The sequence below is a fragment of the Pseudophryne corroboree genome, chromosome 7 (genome assembly GCF_028390025.1).
Source record: "Pseudophryne corroboree isolate aPseCor3 chromosome 7, aPseCor3.hap2, whole genome shotgun sequence".
Lineage (NCBI taxonomy): Eukaryota > Metazoa > Chordata > Amphibia > Anura > Myobatrachidae > Pseudophryne > Pseudophryne corroboree.
Genome location: NC_086450.1, coordinates 154,084,067 through 154,100,897, shown reverse-complemented (window position 1 = coordinate 154,100,897; position 16,831 = coordinate 154,084,067). Strand labels below are relative to the sequence as shown.

Sequence of the window (16,831 nt, the reverse complement as noted above, 5' to 3'; positions counted from 1 at the left end):
CGAAAATGCACAGCATCGATCAGATCTGAATTGCCCCCACAGTGAAGGTCAAAATGGGTAAGACACCATATGTACTGTAAATCATATGTACAACTATGTTTGAAAGTACTACCCAGCTCAAATAAATACAACTGAAGCCACTTCCCATATATTCATGACTCTGTCCTATTGGGCACAGGACAAAAAGCTCAAAGTCCACTGTCATTTGCCAATTCAAGCCGTACATTTCTGCACAAAAACCTGTGAACCTGCCAAACACACTCTCAGAGAAACACCCATTCCTAGCGGGTATTAGGTCGACCACACTTAGGTCGACAGTCATTAGGTTGACCACTATTGGTGGACAGTGACTAGGTCGACACATGAAATAGGTTGACACAGTCATTAGGTCAACATGAACAAGGTCGACATGGAAAAGGGTCGACATTAGTTTTTTTTCTTCTTTTTTTGGTGTCATTTTCTTTGTAAAGTAACGGGGAACCCCAATTAGTGCACCGTGTCCCCTCGCATGGCTCACTTCGCTCGCCATGCTTCGGGCAAGGTTCCTCACTGTGCCCGGCACAGGTTACTATTCCCAATCGTAGTCCACGTGGATCGTAAAGTATGAAAAAGTTCAAAAAAAACAAACCATGTCGGCCTACTACATGTCGACCTAGTGACCATGACGACCTAGTAACTATGTCAAACTAATGCATGTCGACCAATAGTGGTTGACCTTTTGACTGTCAACCTAAGTGTGGTCGACCTAATGACCGCATCCCTTCCTAGCATGCTCCAGAGAAATGTATGAAATAAATATTGGCCCTCATTCCGAGTTGTTCGCTCGCAAGGCGATTATAGCAGAGTTACACACGCTAAGCCGCCGCCTACTGGGAGTGAATCTAAACATCTTAAATGTGCGACCGATGTATTCGCAATATTGCGATCAAAACCGAGTTAGCAGTTTCTGAGTAACTCCAGACTTACTCTGCCTGTGCGATCAATTCAGTGCTTTTCGGTCCCGGCTGACGTCATAAACACACCCAGCGTTCGCCCAAGCACTCCCACCGTTTCTCCAGACACGCCTGCGTTTTTTCCGGAAACGGTAGCGTTTCCAGCCACACGCCCCTAAAACGCCGTACATCCGCCCAGTAACACCCATTTCCTGTCAATCACAATGCGTTCTCCGGAGCGACGAAAAAGCCGTGAGTAAAATTACTTTCTTCTTAGTAAAGTTACTTGACGCATGCGCAGTGCGAACATTACGCATGCGCACTAAGAGAATTCTCACTGCGATGCGATGAAAAATACCGAGCGAACAACTCGGAATGAGGGCCCTTGTGTTCTAGTTAAAAACATCAGTTATATAATGTTTTTTGTTTTTTTTTTATCTGCATAATACAAAACCGTTCTCACATTAATGTGATGTAGTGGCTTTACTTGCCCTTTAAGCATTACCATGACAAATAATTGTAGGAATACAACTTTTCTAGAGTACGCAAAATGTCTCAGCTGCATTATACATAGGAGAACAGGAATTAGTGTATGTTGGGATATCAAAGTGTATTAACTAATTCCTAAAATCGATATCCCAACTCTAATTTACAAACAAGGCAGATTAATATTGCCTATACTTCAAAGCATTTGCCTACACATGGGTCTAAATTAATTAGTTAGCAAAGCCTTAAACATTACTTATGCAAATGACTTAAGTGAATTTCACTTGAAAATTGTGTTACGTTGATTTGTAGCTCATTTCGCTGTGCATTATTTAATGAGCATCTGTCAACTGCATGCAACGGAGACAGCTGGTTTGCTAGCTAAGTGTAAGAATGCAGCGTAAGAATTCACTAAGAGATGGTAACATCACAGAAGCACTGTATGACCAGTATTTATGAGGGCACATATAATCAAAATATAGCGGTAGATTTATTAAAGTTTAGAGAGAGATAAAGTATCAACCAAACAGCTCCTGTTATTTATCAAACACATCCTGTAACATGGCAAATGGAAGCTGATTGGTTGGTACTTTACATCTCTACACTTTATCTCTCGCCAATTTTTGATAAAGCTTCCCCATGTAAGGCCACAAAATGGCTCCCTCCACTACAGGTCATTTACAGCTGGACCAGGATGTGTCCTTCAAATAAATTTCTGCACCATTTTGGACCTCACATTGCATTTATAAGTGCATCTTTGAATCTCACAACAAACTAATACATCCTTCACACAGAAAGGCAAATTCCTGGGTGAAGAAGTTCTACCTGGTAATTTGCAGATAAACACTGGTCCTTTTTCTGTGTGAATGGGTCAATGGGTTGAACGTCCCGGGACATCAACCCAGGAATTTACCAAGTTTGGAGACCTGGGAATTTAACCCGTGTTGACCCATTAACATGCCCATTTTGATCCGCAAATAACCGGGACATTTCTGTCTGAAAAGGGTATAAATGTATGCTGAGGTTTGCTGGCAGTATAAAAAATACAGACAGATTTAGCATGTTTTAGCACTGTACATGCTTTGTAGCCGAGCACATGCAGCTACTGGTGATTCTGGGGCAGATGTATTAATCCTGGAGAAGGGATAACGAAGTGATAGAGCAGTGATAAGTGCAAGGTGATAACGCATCAGCCAGTCAGCTGCTAACTGCCATTTTTCAAATCTGTAATGATTGCCTGGTGCGTTATCACCTTCCACTTATCACTGCTTTATCACTTCTTTATCCCTTCTCCAGGCTTAATACATCTGCCCCACTGAGTCATACATATCACAGTCACAACTCCACTTGCTGATAACGGCAATTGCTTATTGGGTATTTTGAGTGAGGACATATCGGCAGAATTACAGGCTGTGCTTAAGTGCACATACACAGTGATATGAATCATGTCCGGTTGATCTCTTGCATGCATGTGCTGATAATGGTGCCAGATACTGTACTTCCACAAATGGATCGATTGAGACAGTGCGTTTGCATAGGTGCATGCAACTCTGCATACAGGAGAACATCTGCATTTAGATCTACATGCACAATGTGAGTTTACTTACACCCAGTGCTGCAAGTATGGCGGTTACGGGGCGGTACAGCGTACCTGTAAGAAAATCCCAGCAGGTACCGCCAGGCTGCCACCTTGCAGACACTGGGTGTTGGAGAGAGGGAGCGCAGCATGCGCCTCTCCTCTCCTGCCTGCGAGTCCCCTGAGTCAGGCAGTGGTGGCTACGTGCACTGAGCCAGTTCATGAGCCAATCAGAGCTTGCTGACCGGCAACCAATCAGAAGCCGCTGCTGCCGGACTGCGAGCCCTGATTGGCTCGTGGACCGGTGCCAGTTCAGGAGACTGGACTGAGGGCAGGAGAGGGACAGGAGGAGCATGTGCTGCGCTCTCCTCTCCCCAGCAGCAGGCCAGCAGCAGAAGATTGTGCCAGCCCCAGGCAGCAGCAACAATGGTGAGTTGCACTGCTGGGGCATATCTGGCACTCTGGTGGCATGTGTATCTGGCACTGTGGGGGCATGTGTATCTGGCACTGTGGGGCATATCTGGCACTGTGGGGCATGTGTATCTGACACTGTGGGGGCATATCTGGCACTGTGGGGCATGTGTATCTGGCACTGTGGGGCATGTGTATCTGGCACTGTGGGGGCATATGTATCTGGCACTGTGGGGGCATATCTGGCACTGGGGGCATATCTGGCACTGTGGGCGCATGTATATCTGGCACTGTGGGGGCATGTATACCTGGCACTGTGGGGGAAAATCTGGCACTCTGGGGGCGTATGTGTATCTGGCACTGTGGGGGCATGTGTATCTTGCACTGCGTGGGCATATATGGCACTGTGGGGCCATGTATATCTGTCACTGTGGGGGCATATCTGGAAATGGGGGCATATCTGTCACTGTGGGGGCATATCTGGCACTGTGGGGGCATATGTGTATCTGGCACTGTAGGGGCATGTGTATCTGGCACTGTTGGGGCATATGTGTATCTGGCGCAGTGGGGGCATATGTGTGTCTGACACTCTGGGACAATGTGTATCTGACACTCTGGAGCAATGTGTATCTGGCACTGTGGGGGCATATATGGCACTACTGGGGGCATTTGTGCATGTAGCACCATGGGGCATTTGTGCATCTGGAACTATGGGGTATTTGTGCATCTGGCACTGTAGGAGCATATCTGGCACGGTGGGGGCATATCTGGCACTGTGGGGGCATATGTGTACCTGGCACTATTGGTGTCATAAGTGTATCTGGCCCCCCATATGTGTATCATGCCACCATTTTCATTGGGGGCATGTGTATCTGGCACCGTGGGGGCATATATTGCACTGTGGGGGCATGTGTATCTGGCACTGTGGGGACATGTGTATCTGGCACTGTGGGGGCATGTATATCAGGCACTGTGAGGGCATGTATATCTGGCACTGTGGGGGCATATCTGGCACTGTGGGGGCATATATGGCACTGTGGGAGCATGTGTATCTGGCACTGTGGGGGCAAATCTGGCACTCTGGGGGCATATGTGTATCTGACACTGTGGGGGCATATCTGGCACAGTGGTGGCATATGTGTGTCTGACACTCTGGGGCAATGTGTATCTGACACTCTGGAGCAATGTGTATCTGGCACTGTGGGGGCATATATGGCACTACTGGGGGCATTTGTGTATGTAGCACCATGGGGCATTTGTGCATCTGACACCATGGGGCATTTGTGCATCTGGCACTGTAGGAACATATCTGACATGGCGGGGGCGTATCTGGCACTGTAGGGGCATATGTGTACCTGGCACTATTGGTGTCATAAGTGTATCTGGCCCCCCCATATGTTTATCATGCCCCTATTTTCATTGGGGGCATGTGTATCTGGCACTGTGGGGGCATATCTTGCACTGTGGGGGCATGTGTATCTGGAACTGTGGGGGCATATCTGGCACTGTGGGGGCATGTATATCTGGCACTGTGGCCTTTTTCATTGGCCACATCCATTTTTTTTGGTGTGCGCGCCGAGTACCTGTAAGACATTTTTTCTACTTGCACCACTGCCAGATAGCTTGCAACTCTGAATCGCGAAAATGCATATCAACTTCCTGCCACTTGGAACCACATTTCTCCTTTGATAAAATATTTATTTTCCCCCTAAAATATTGCCCTGTTTAGCCTAATTCATGACCCAAATTTATAAAGAAAATGAGGAGACATAAAGATTCTCTTTATTATATGTGTTGTTATTTTTTATATATCTAGAAATGCAGTTCTCTGCTCAAGAAGAACCAGAAGGGGCACATCTGAGCACATAGAACGTGAGCTCTGAGCTGGTATAAAGGGGGTCATTCCGACCCGATCGCACACTGCAGTTGTTCACAGCGCAGTGATCGAGTCGGAACTGCAAATGCGCCGATGCCGCAGTGCGCTGGTGCATGCCAGATGGTCGAAGGCCGTCGTTACCCAACGATCGCCTCTGCCTGATTTACAAGCAGAGGCGGTCGCTGGGCGGGAGGGGTGGGCACGGCGACATTTGGCTGCCGTTTTTGGGGCACGGTCCGGCCAATGCAGGCATGGCCGGACAGTGCGGGGGGGAGGCCGCAGTGGCTGCGTAATGTCACATGCAGCCACTGCGACCCGAGGCAGCGACGGGTAACTCCCGGCCAGCCGCAGGAGCTGCGCTGGCCGGGAGTTACTCTTCAAGTACAAAAGCATCGCCGCTGTGCGGTGCTTTTGTACTTGTGCGGGGGTGGGGCGGACTGACATGTGGGGCGGGCTAGCCCTGTGCTGGGCGTCCCCTCGCATGTCTGGGAAGATGATTGTAGTTGTGCTAAATTTAGGACAGCTACGATCAACTCGGAATGAATCCTAAAGTTCAAGTGTTTTCACAGAGTGGAACTCTAATGTTATGGAGTTTGTTCTTGAAACGGAAAGCATTCACTCCACCCGACTCTTCCACTGCTTGGTGCCAACTTCTGTTCCTGTGCAAATGTTGCCCAGTCTGCCCTGGTTTGCACATCATTAATGACTTCCAAAATGTGTACATGATAGGCTCTCTTTCATTGTCATATGCTTTATACTGCAATAATGAACTGCCATTTGCATTAAGTTTTATAAAATACAATGTGACGCTGGATATGCATAACTGATGATGTTTTTTTGTGCAGGTTATTATTAGATCAGGACCTGGCACGTTCCTGAGTATGGCTATCTATGATAACTATATATTCTGGTCTGATTGGGTAAGAAGAGCAATACTACGTTCCAACAAATACACCGGAGGAGAGACAAAGGTTCTCCGTGCTGATATCCCTCATCAGCCAATGGGAATCATTGCTGTGGCCAATGACACCAACAGTTGTAAGTGGAAACATTATTGTATAAAAAATATCAATATAATTTTGCTGATTCGTTTACATGTACTGCAGTAGTGCACAATGATGTGGTCTGTAATGTCAACATTCATTACAGTATGTTGACAAAATTATGCCTACATGGTTTGAATGACAACATTCAGGGTTTCAACATGTTCAGAATGTTGACACTGGTTAAAGGTTGACCTTTTTATTATATTGACATTGTGAATGTCGACAGTGAGGATGATACCACTTATATTTTAGCCTAATATTAACCCTGATTGCAGCCAAACCCTAACTAAAAATGCATCATAACCCTAGTTTCATATGTTGACATTATTACATGTTCAATGTTGACATTCTGAATATGTCGACATTACAGTGTCATCCCCTGTATGTACCATGGAGAAACTGCAAGCGGTTGCTCCATTTCCAACAGCAAAATCAGCCTCCATAGGTTTCTAAAGGGGCTGCTAGATTGTCGGATTTTCCAAGTTCCAGATGCAAAGCATTAGCCACTGTAGCCTATGGGCTACATAATATAGAAATTTTCCAGGAGAGGGCTCCTTAGGAACCCTCCCATGTAATAGTCAACATACATTAATTGTTTCCGATGTTCCGATTGTTCTGTCTGATTTTCCAATGTTTGGCGGGGAAAATATTTTTTATTTGCAAATATAACAAAAAAAAATTCTTTTTTTTAAATAAAATAATTTTGGATAAGATTAAATCCTTGTTCTACACCTAATTCACTCATAAAACCCCTGACAATTTAAGAGCGGTTTTTGGAAAAAAAATTGGTCAGACAAAACTGAAATGATAAGCATTGCATGTCAGTTGTGCTTGCTGTGACATTGTTGCCCATGATCTTTTATATGAATCTACAGCTGATGTTTTTCATGGAGAAAACATTTCAGTTCCTGTACTATCTATTCAGTCCACGTGCAGAAGTCCTGTCAGTACTTTTCCCGCCAAGGAAAACAGAATAGTTTTTGACTTACTGTACCATGATTTTCATATGTCGCACAGAATTCAACACATTACATTGCAATATGCCCACTAGCAAATTTACATTTCTCCTTGTTTTTCTGGCTGACAGGCTCAGTTGAGTAAAACATGCAGAGATTCTTCTCAAATGTAGGGAACGTACAGTATGTCTTAAATACATTCCATCTATGACATTGGAGTGCAGTGAATACTTCATAAAACATATTTAATTGTCATATGATAATTAATGCATGTGTTGTATACAAATCTGTCAAATTAAGATACTGTATCGTCAAAGATAGATTTCGACATAATACTTTCATATATATATTGTTTTTAAAATTATATTGTTACCAGGCATAGCTCTGTATCGTGTGGACAGTCCATGAATTTTAATATTCTTTTTGATTCTCTAATTATCCGGAGCATTAAATTGTTGTGTCTATCTATTGTAGTGGTGTTTTAGGTCTGCGACATCAAAGCATGAGAGATGATTTCATGGATTTTCGTGTATTCTATTAATGCTGGCGATGCTTCTGTATATGAAACAAAACTCATACATCCAATTTGTTGTAGTCTTTTAGTTGTTATATATGAAGGGACTGGCTGAACTTTTGTTTCTGCAGTTGGTTTAATGATCACGAAAATGGGCTTTAAAAACTGGAGCTAGATGTGTAAGAAGTGTTATGTGTTGTGTTAGATGTTATAAGTGACTGTAAGATCGATCTCTAGTCTAACCATACTTTTTGAAAATAACATCTATTAAAATGTAACATTTGTCCAAGACAAATAAATTGCATCATTCACAATGTTTGGTGCTATTACAGAACTAGGACATCAATCTGAAGATGTAATTTCTCTAGTTACACTTTCATATGTGTAATATTTTCAGGAGAATATTAATGTTAAAAATTGACTTTTTCCTTTTATAGGTGAATTGTCGCCTTGTTCCTACATGAATGGAGGTTGCCATGACCTTTGCCTTCTCACTGCTGATGGACGAATCAACTGTTCCTGCAGAGGAGACCGAATCTTATTAGATGACAACAGATGTGTGAGTAAGTAATATATTCTAGACCCAGAGGCAATGCAAAGAAAACAAGTGCTATAAGTCATTAATATAGCATGTACTTTTTATTTTATTTTTCTCACTTTGACCTACTTGCAGCATGTGATACAGCTGTCACCTAAACTGGCTGTGAAAAGTAATTATGAATATAAAATAAACATACAGTATCTGGCCTAATGCACTTTTTAAAGTAACCTATTTTGTGGAGTGTACAGTATTTTGCACACTGTGCAGGGTCCAAAATCGAGCGTACACAAGTATGGGTAGTGTAAAGTCGTGCGGCCAATGAGATGCAAATGGGTATGATGGTGTGTGTGTTTTTTATTTTTTTGATGCCAAAGTTCAGTAAGGACCATGTTCTGATCAGCCAGCTAGTTGTATAGTTGGAACGAAAATCTGATAATATACAGATGGAACCACGCTAATCGTGGCTCCATCTGTGCCTGCCTAATGCCGAGAGCGTCTCTATCTGGGCATACGCACGTGTCAGAGATGCGCCCCATTCACTAGAATGGGAGAGCGTCTCCGTCCGGGTGCGCGCGCACGTCCATGATGGAGACGAGCATCATTCAGTAGTATGGGAGAGCGTCTCTGTGCAGTCCCGTTGGGGCTAGATGGATGGATCGCCTAGTTACGCCGGGAGTGCATGCCTGCGATGGAGCCGCACTGGATGATTGCGGCTTCATCTGTAGTATATAGAAGCAAACACCATCCGGTCATTTGCTCCCAAACGGTGGAAAACAGATGAAAATGGTTGCTCATAAAGTTAGTTAAATTTGTCTAAACTACAGTTTTCATCTATTTTACAGCACTTGTGAGTAAATGGTTATTTGTCATTTGCTCCCATACATTACCAGATTTTCGTTCTAACCAAACAACTAGTTGGCTGGTTGGAAAAATAATCCATAGATGTCTGGACAGCGTTAGTCTGGACGTAATGTACAATATTTCTCTATATACCTAAAAATCAGTGATCTACAGTAAGTAGAGCACATTAACATTGTAGTACAGCTAAGGAAGTAAAGTGTACAGTATATTACCAATACTTGAAATAAACGACAGGCCACAAGCTTGTTTTTAAAACTCTTTCTTTATTCACTTAAAATTTTATTTATATTCTTTATCATCACCGTATATATTTTTTGGTCAATCACCTTCTTATATTTCACTTTATTTAGCTTCTTTGTAGGCTAACAAGTAATTCATAAATAAATCTATACAAACATTACAGGCTGGTATAATACAGTACAATTGTGGTACTTGTTTTAAGAAATTAGATTAATAAAAGTTAGATTTTAATATTGGTTTAAGGGATAGAGTGCACCCACCCACAATCCAATTTCCTTTCTCTATTGGTAAGGAAATATATATCTGCTTGGAGGCATATCTTTTGCACTGATGATTCTAGAAGTTATCCAGGTGCACATGAAGAGAAAGCTGTGTCTATTCTGTGTACAATTATTATCTTTGGCAATGTGTGCCAGATAAACTTCCAAATCTGCATGGGGCCCACGACAGGGGGAATAACAGTTACCAGGAGGATTTAAAACCATTTCTGGCACCCATTAGTTTTTTTTATTAATTTTTTTTAGTCATCCAAAAATTATGCCGTGACTGTTGTAATTTTGTATCATAAGAAGTTGTAATTGGGGGTTTAATGAATTACACTGTCTAATGCAGAATTGTAAAAGTAAGCAATCACTAAATTGAAAAGCTAAAAGTAGATATATTAAAGTAAAATAATAATAATTTGAGTGTGGTTATTATGTGCAAATGAAAAAAGCTCAAAAGCAAAAAGAAAGCCATAATAGATCAAATGCTAGAAATGTTTTGGTTCTGTAAATGAATTAGATGTATGTTCTTACATGTGTTCTTATAAATAGAATTTGGGCACGTCCCATTATGCATAATACAGTACATGGACGGAATTACCACCATGGGCAGGAATAAGTCAACTGGGAATACAATTTATTGTAGATGAAAAATACAAATCTTTATGCTTCCAGTAGTTGCAGATAGTGAGCATTTTGGGGCTTATGTAGTACTTTGTAGTACTTTTTATTCTCATGCAATATCTTGCTGGCCTTGGTGATTATTCCAGCTAAAATATCTTACTTTCATGTAAGTAGTCAAGTTACCTAAAGAGGTGGAGGGACTACCTAAGTTTCAACAGTCTGCTTCACTTAGCACAATTCTAAGTCATGCTTGTCTACTTTATATATTGCCTCTGTATGAAAGGCTGGTGGCCAGTGACAGGGGTGGGGTGCCACAAATAATATTATGATGGCCCTGCCCCTACAGCAGGGATTCTTGGCATCATGCCCCCTCGTCACCCATTTCACTAGGAAAGGGATGGGATACAGGAGGATGACCTTTTCTCCTGGGACTCCCAAACATTTGTGAGTCACCTGGACATTCCAGGAAAGTAGGCAAGTAAGTTGTAAGTAAATATTTTTTGTGACTTTATAGATCCAAAACATTCTGGCCTTTGGTGTATTGTAGTGCACTTTGAGGTTGTGTCCTAGTGCCTATCCCGTTCCATTTAGATACTAAAGCATTTTCAACAGGCATTTACCCTTTGTTTCTATTAATCTAGGTAATTAATAGAACCATTTACTAGACTGTTTTGATGGGAGGCAGTCAATTGACCGCCAGACGGTAGCCCGGCAGTCAATATACCAATGCCGGAATCCCGACACCATCTGCAATGTCTGCGGTCGGGACTCCGACCACCATCTGGTTTCCCCACTTGGGTGGTGGTCCACACCACCACCCGAGGGGTAATAGAACCCTGTGGCGACCAAAGGATGCCACCTGGCCTGAAGAGTGGCGGGCGAAGTGAGCACGCGAGGGGACATGCTGTGTTCGCCGCTGGGATCCCGTCGTCGGTCTCCTGACCTCCAGAATCCCGACCACCGGGATCTCATACTGATCCCGTTTTGATAACAATATTCTCCTTTTGATCTGTGTGACACTGAGTTTGTAACACCTTTATTGCACAGTATGTTTATTTCATACTCTATAAAATTTCTTATTTTTAACGCTACATCTACTGCAGTCAGTGATCTCTGTGCTCTTCTTCTTCCTTTTTTTTTTAGCCAGAAATTCATCCTGCAACATTTTTTCCGAGTTTGAATGTGGGAACAGTGAATGCATTGAATACGAGCTCACCTGCGATGGTATTGTTCACTGCAAAGACAGGTCAGATGAAAAACAGTCATATTGTGGTAAGTTTCCATTTTTGGGTTTCTTTTACATCTTAGCATCATGTGTATGAACCATTCATTTGAAAATATCATTTAACTATTATTATAACTTGTCACCTATGCAAAGTTGAAACAGCCAGATTGTGGCGTAAATCAGTATGCAATGTATTGATTTAATAGAACCAACTATTTCACTGGAGGTAATGGTTACTAGTGAGTCAGTAGATTACAGTATCTGGTCAGAATGTCTACATGTTCTGAGTATCGACAGTAAGAATTTCAACATGGACATTAGGTCAACATGTAAAATGTCAACATTCACAAATGTTGACATGTTCATAATGTTGACACCAAAATGTTACAGTACATTTTTGTATTATTTTTAGGGTTAGGCTGACATAATAAAAAAATAAATATATTTTGACATTCTGGTGTTGACATGGTAAGTCTATGAATGTGTTGACATTCTGGCATTGTTATCCTGACTATCTAATTTCTACATTTTACACCCATAGGTTACATACTCATGGATGTTAGTCCAGTCCACAAAATGGCTAACCCTGCTTTTTGAAGGTGACAGATCAAGATTTAATAGGCTACTAGTTCTTGTCATCCACAGAGTGGATGTGTGTTACTCGTGACAACAGATCCCACTGTTAATATGTAGCAATAACCATCCATCCATATCTTAAATCACAAGTTACAAGTATATTTGTATCTAAAACCATGTACGTGCAGAGTTTAAGGCAACATCAAGATGTAAGTTGGAAAGGAAATGACTGTAGGGCCCAGATCAGATAAGCAGGAGGTACAGTATACTGTTGATTTTAATGTACCTGCAGCTGTAATTAGCGAGGCAGATTTAATGCTTGTACGTGACTCCTTTACATTATTTAAAGCTGCAATCCTATAAAAAAATTATTTTTTTTTTGAACATACAGTAAATCACTGTGGCAGGCACTTGCTTCCTGGTTTGTTTCTTCAGGCTGACACTAATGATTGCTAATACTGTACTTTAGATTTCCCACTGCGTTAGGTGACTGCTATAGAAACAACAGTTACATTACACTTGATATAATGAGCAGAGGCTTTAGATTGGCTCATTTAGGTCTGTTGACATTTTGACACCCTCCCTCTCCTTTTCCCCCTCTCACATGACATGTTGAGAGTAGTCAGCTTGTGTCTGTGTCTGGTAGCCATGCTGGTTTTCCCTCCAGCCTGCTTTTGAAATGGAGATAATGAGTTGTAGGAGGACAGTTAAAAAATGAATTTAAGATGCAAGCTTTAAAGATAATTAAATGTCTATTTAAATAATAAAGAAAACTATCTATGTGAGATCACTACTTTAAACATTAAGAAATAATGGATATCTTTTGCCTGTGTTTTCTCACTTATGAAACGTTGGGAGACAGGATATTTATTATAACGCTGTTTCCTTATCTATGTCCTTTATTCTTCTTTTAATGTCTTATGTTCCTCAATAGTATGTATTTGGGTAAATATATGTTCATGTAAGATGACATATAAGGAGAATTCTTAACTACAGTTTGAAAAATCTGCCTTCAGCAAAGCAAGTAAAAAATAATCTGTTTATTTTTAGGAATAATATCCACTCTCAAGGGCATCCATCAACACTTACAAAGCATATTTAGAAACAATTTGTGCAATAAAAGTGCTATATGCAGTAGTAGTATATTCTGTTTTGTAAATGAAATGTGGTAACAATGTAAAAACATTTTTTGCAATTACATGGAAAAATGTAAAGGTTATTATGAAGCAATTGTGAGGGGTATTCTTTGGTTTATCAATGCCATAGAGAATTTGTACATGTAGAGTATGCAGAAATGAGATAGCATCAGCTCTATTCTATAATGGAGACCCCTGGCTATTTACAAATCGACAGTTCTTCTTTGTGACTGCAGGGGAGAAATTTCCATCACAAGTGCGAAAGTTCACGACCTCCTGTAGAAAGGTTTTAAGTTGTTCTGTTTGCTCAAAAACTTTGTATAGCTGAAAGCTACAAACTGTAATTTGTTTCAGAAGACAGTGTAATATAAAATTGTTTGAGAATCGGGTTCACGGGATAAAATATCTGGCAGCAGATAATATGTGTCAATTTAATATAAAGTTTAAGAAACGCCATTTTTATATTTCTTTGTTCTCTAAAAAAATTTTTAAACCAGCTTGAATTCTGCCCAGAGCCCTCTCACAACACCCCACACTGACTGACTGTCTTGCTCCAAAACCTTACATTTCATTTCTCTTCTCTCTAATAATTTCACTTTGTGTCATCTCATAGACTGTAGTTCTGTATTGTAGAAGAAAAAAAGGGTAGAAAAACATTAAAAAAACTGATGTCAAATATTATTAGATTAAAAACAATATTGTCAAAAACTCCTATTAAACTTCAGAAAGCTGTTAAGAAGACAAATTATTCTAAACTGCAAGAACATAGATGGTCACAAATGAACTTGTCTTCAGACGACATATTGTTCCTGTTTCAGAGATAAGCACTGTAAGCATAGCTTCTGCGTCTTGCATTATTAGTCAACTGAGGTACTCTCAGGTTACTCAGGATAACCTGGAATTGATGCTGCAGAGGCCAGGAAATCTGCACCGGAAGATGAAGACACTGGCCTCATCATTCTTACAATATGGAGGCAACACACCTCCATTTTGGGAATGATACCCATCACTGCCCCATTCCCGCTCCCAAAAAAGCCTCAGCCTGTCAATGAGACTGTAGCTTAGGAATTATAGGGTCTATTTACTAAGCTTTGGATTGAGATAAAGTGGACGGAGATAAAGTACCAACCAATCAGCTCCTAACTGTCATTTTCAAACAAAGTCTGCCATGTTGGCAGTTAGCAGTTGATTGGCTGGTACTTTATCTCCATCCACTTTATCTCCATCCAAGGCTTAGTAAATATACCCCCATGTCCCTCTCCGTTGTTGTTACTTAGCTTCCCACAATGCATATGTATTACGGGAGCAATATGAGCCGCTAGGCTGCGAGTGCTCACAGCCGCAGCTCTGTAATGCTAAGTGAATGGCAGCAGTGTGTGTTCACATGCGCCCCGCTCTGACAGGAATCGTATGCTAAGCAGCAACATCAAGTCTATCTCTGCGTGTAGTCAGTTTTAGTTACTAAGTACATGTATTAAAACTAGAGATGTGCACCGGAATTTTTTTTGGTTTGGTGTTTTGGTTTTGGATTCAGTTCCGCGGCCGTGTTTTGGATTCGGACGCGTTTTGGTAAAACCTCCCTGAAAATTTTTTGTCGGATTCGGGTGTGTTTTGGATTCGGGTGTTTTTTTTTCAAAAACCCCTCAAAAACAGCTTAAATCATAGAATTTGGGGGTAATTTTGATCCTAAAGTATTATTAACCTTAATAACCATAATTTCCACTCATTTCCAGTCTATTTTGAACACCTCACACCTCACAATACTATTTTTAGTCCTAAAATTTGCACCGAGGTCGCTGGATGAATAAGCTAAGTGACCCAAGAGGGCGGCACAAACACCTTGTCCATCTAGGAGTGGCACTGCAGTGTCCGACAGGATGGCACTTAAAAAAATTGTCCCCAAACAGCACATGATGCAAAGAAAAGAGAAAAAGAGGTGCACTGTGGTCGCTGGACGGCTAAGCTAAGCGACACAAACACCTCAATATCACAGGAATTATTTGTTCTAATCAATGGTATTATTGGTCCAAATCACTGGAAGAAAATTACAAAATCACAGGAATTATTTGTTCTAATCATTGGTATTATTGGTCCAAATCACTGGAAGAAAATGACAAAATCACAGGAATTATTCGTTCTAATCAATGGTATTATTGGTCCAAATCACTGGAAGATAATGACAAAATCACAGGGATCATTCGTTCTGATCAATGGTATTATTGGTCCAAATCACTGGAAGAAAATGACAAAATCACTGGAATTATATAGAAGTAATGTCAGGAATTATATCAAATGGCAGTACCACTGGACATATACGGAAGTGTCAGACAGGATGGCACTTAAAAAAATAGTCCCCAAACAGCACATGATGCAAAGAAAAGAGAAAAAGAGGTGAACTGTGGTCGCTGGATGGCTAAGCTAAGCGACACAAACACCTCAATATCACAGGAATTATTTGTTCTAATCAATGGTATTATTGGTCCAAATCAATGGAAGAAAATGACAAAATCACTGGAATCATTTGGAGAGATTACTGTAATTAATAATTAATTATAAATCACTGATATTAATTGGTAAAATCTCGCTATCGCCTGCCTAGTGAAGTGGAATCTAGATGGGATTTTGTACCAGGGACATAATAACTTCATCAATTGTCTAAATCCCAATGCACTAATGGCAAAAAAACGGGCGCACGTCTAACAGCGCACTGATTATACTGAGAACAGATTATACTGATCAATCACTGATTATACTGAGCACTGATTTTACTGAGCACTGATGATACTACGGAGAACTGACACTGAGCAGCGAGAACAGCACTGGACTATTATACTGTAGTATACTGGTCACCACAAAGCTGCACTGTACTACTATATATACTGCTCACAACAATGCAGCACAGATATGGATACTTGAAGTGACACGGAGCTGCAAGATACAGCAATGGCCTACTGTACTGTACAACTATATACTGTTGGTCACCAAAATTCTGCACTGTACTACTATATATACTGCTCACAAAAATGCAGCACAGATATGGAATGGATACTTGCAGTGACACTGGCTGCAAAATACAGCAATGGCCTACTGTACTGTACAACTATATACTGTTGGTCACCAAAATGCTGCACTATACTACTATATATACTGCTCACAAAAATGCAGCACAGATATGGAATGGATACTTGCAGTGACACAGAGCTGCAAGATACAACAATGGCCTACTGTACTGTACAACTATATACTGTTGGTCACCAAAATGCTGCACTGTACTGTACTACTGTATATACTGCTCACAAAAATGCAGCACAGATATGGAATGGATACTTGCAGTGACACAAAGCTGCAAGATACAACAATGGCCTACTGTACTGTACAACTATATACTGTTAGTCACCAAAATGCAGCACACTGAGCACTGATATTTGCTGCACACTGAGCACAGATATGGAGCTTTTCAGGCAGAGAACGTAGATATTTGCAGCACACTGAGCACAGATATTTGCAGCACACTGAGCACAGATATGGAGCTTTTCAGGCAGAGAACGTAGCCACGTCCTCTCTGTTC

The 16,831-nt window shown here is 41.3% G+C and overlaps 1 protein-coding gene across 1 annotated transcript in view; it reads left to right on the top strand.

Moving 5' to 3' along the window:
* Positions 1–16,831, top strand: part of LRP1B (LDL receptor related protein 1B) — a 1,835,733-nt gene that overhangs the window by 1,454,703 nt on the left and 364,199 nt on the right. The window contains exons 44-46 of the mRNA XM_063932605.1: positions 6,127–6,319; positions 8,235–8,360; positions 11,470–11,598. Of these exons, the coding sequence (XP_063788675.1) occupies positions 6,127–6,319; positions 8,235–8,360; positions 11,470–11,598 (448 nt within the window). The remainder of the gene's footprint in view (positions 1–6,126; positions 6,320–8,234; positions 8,361–11,469; positions 11,599–16,831) is intronic.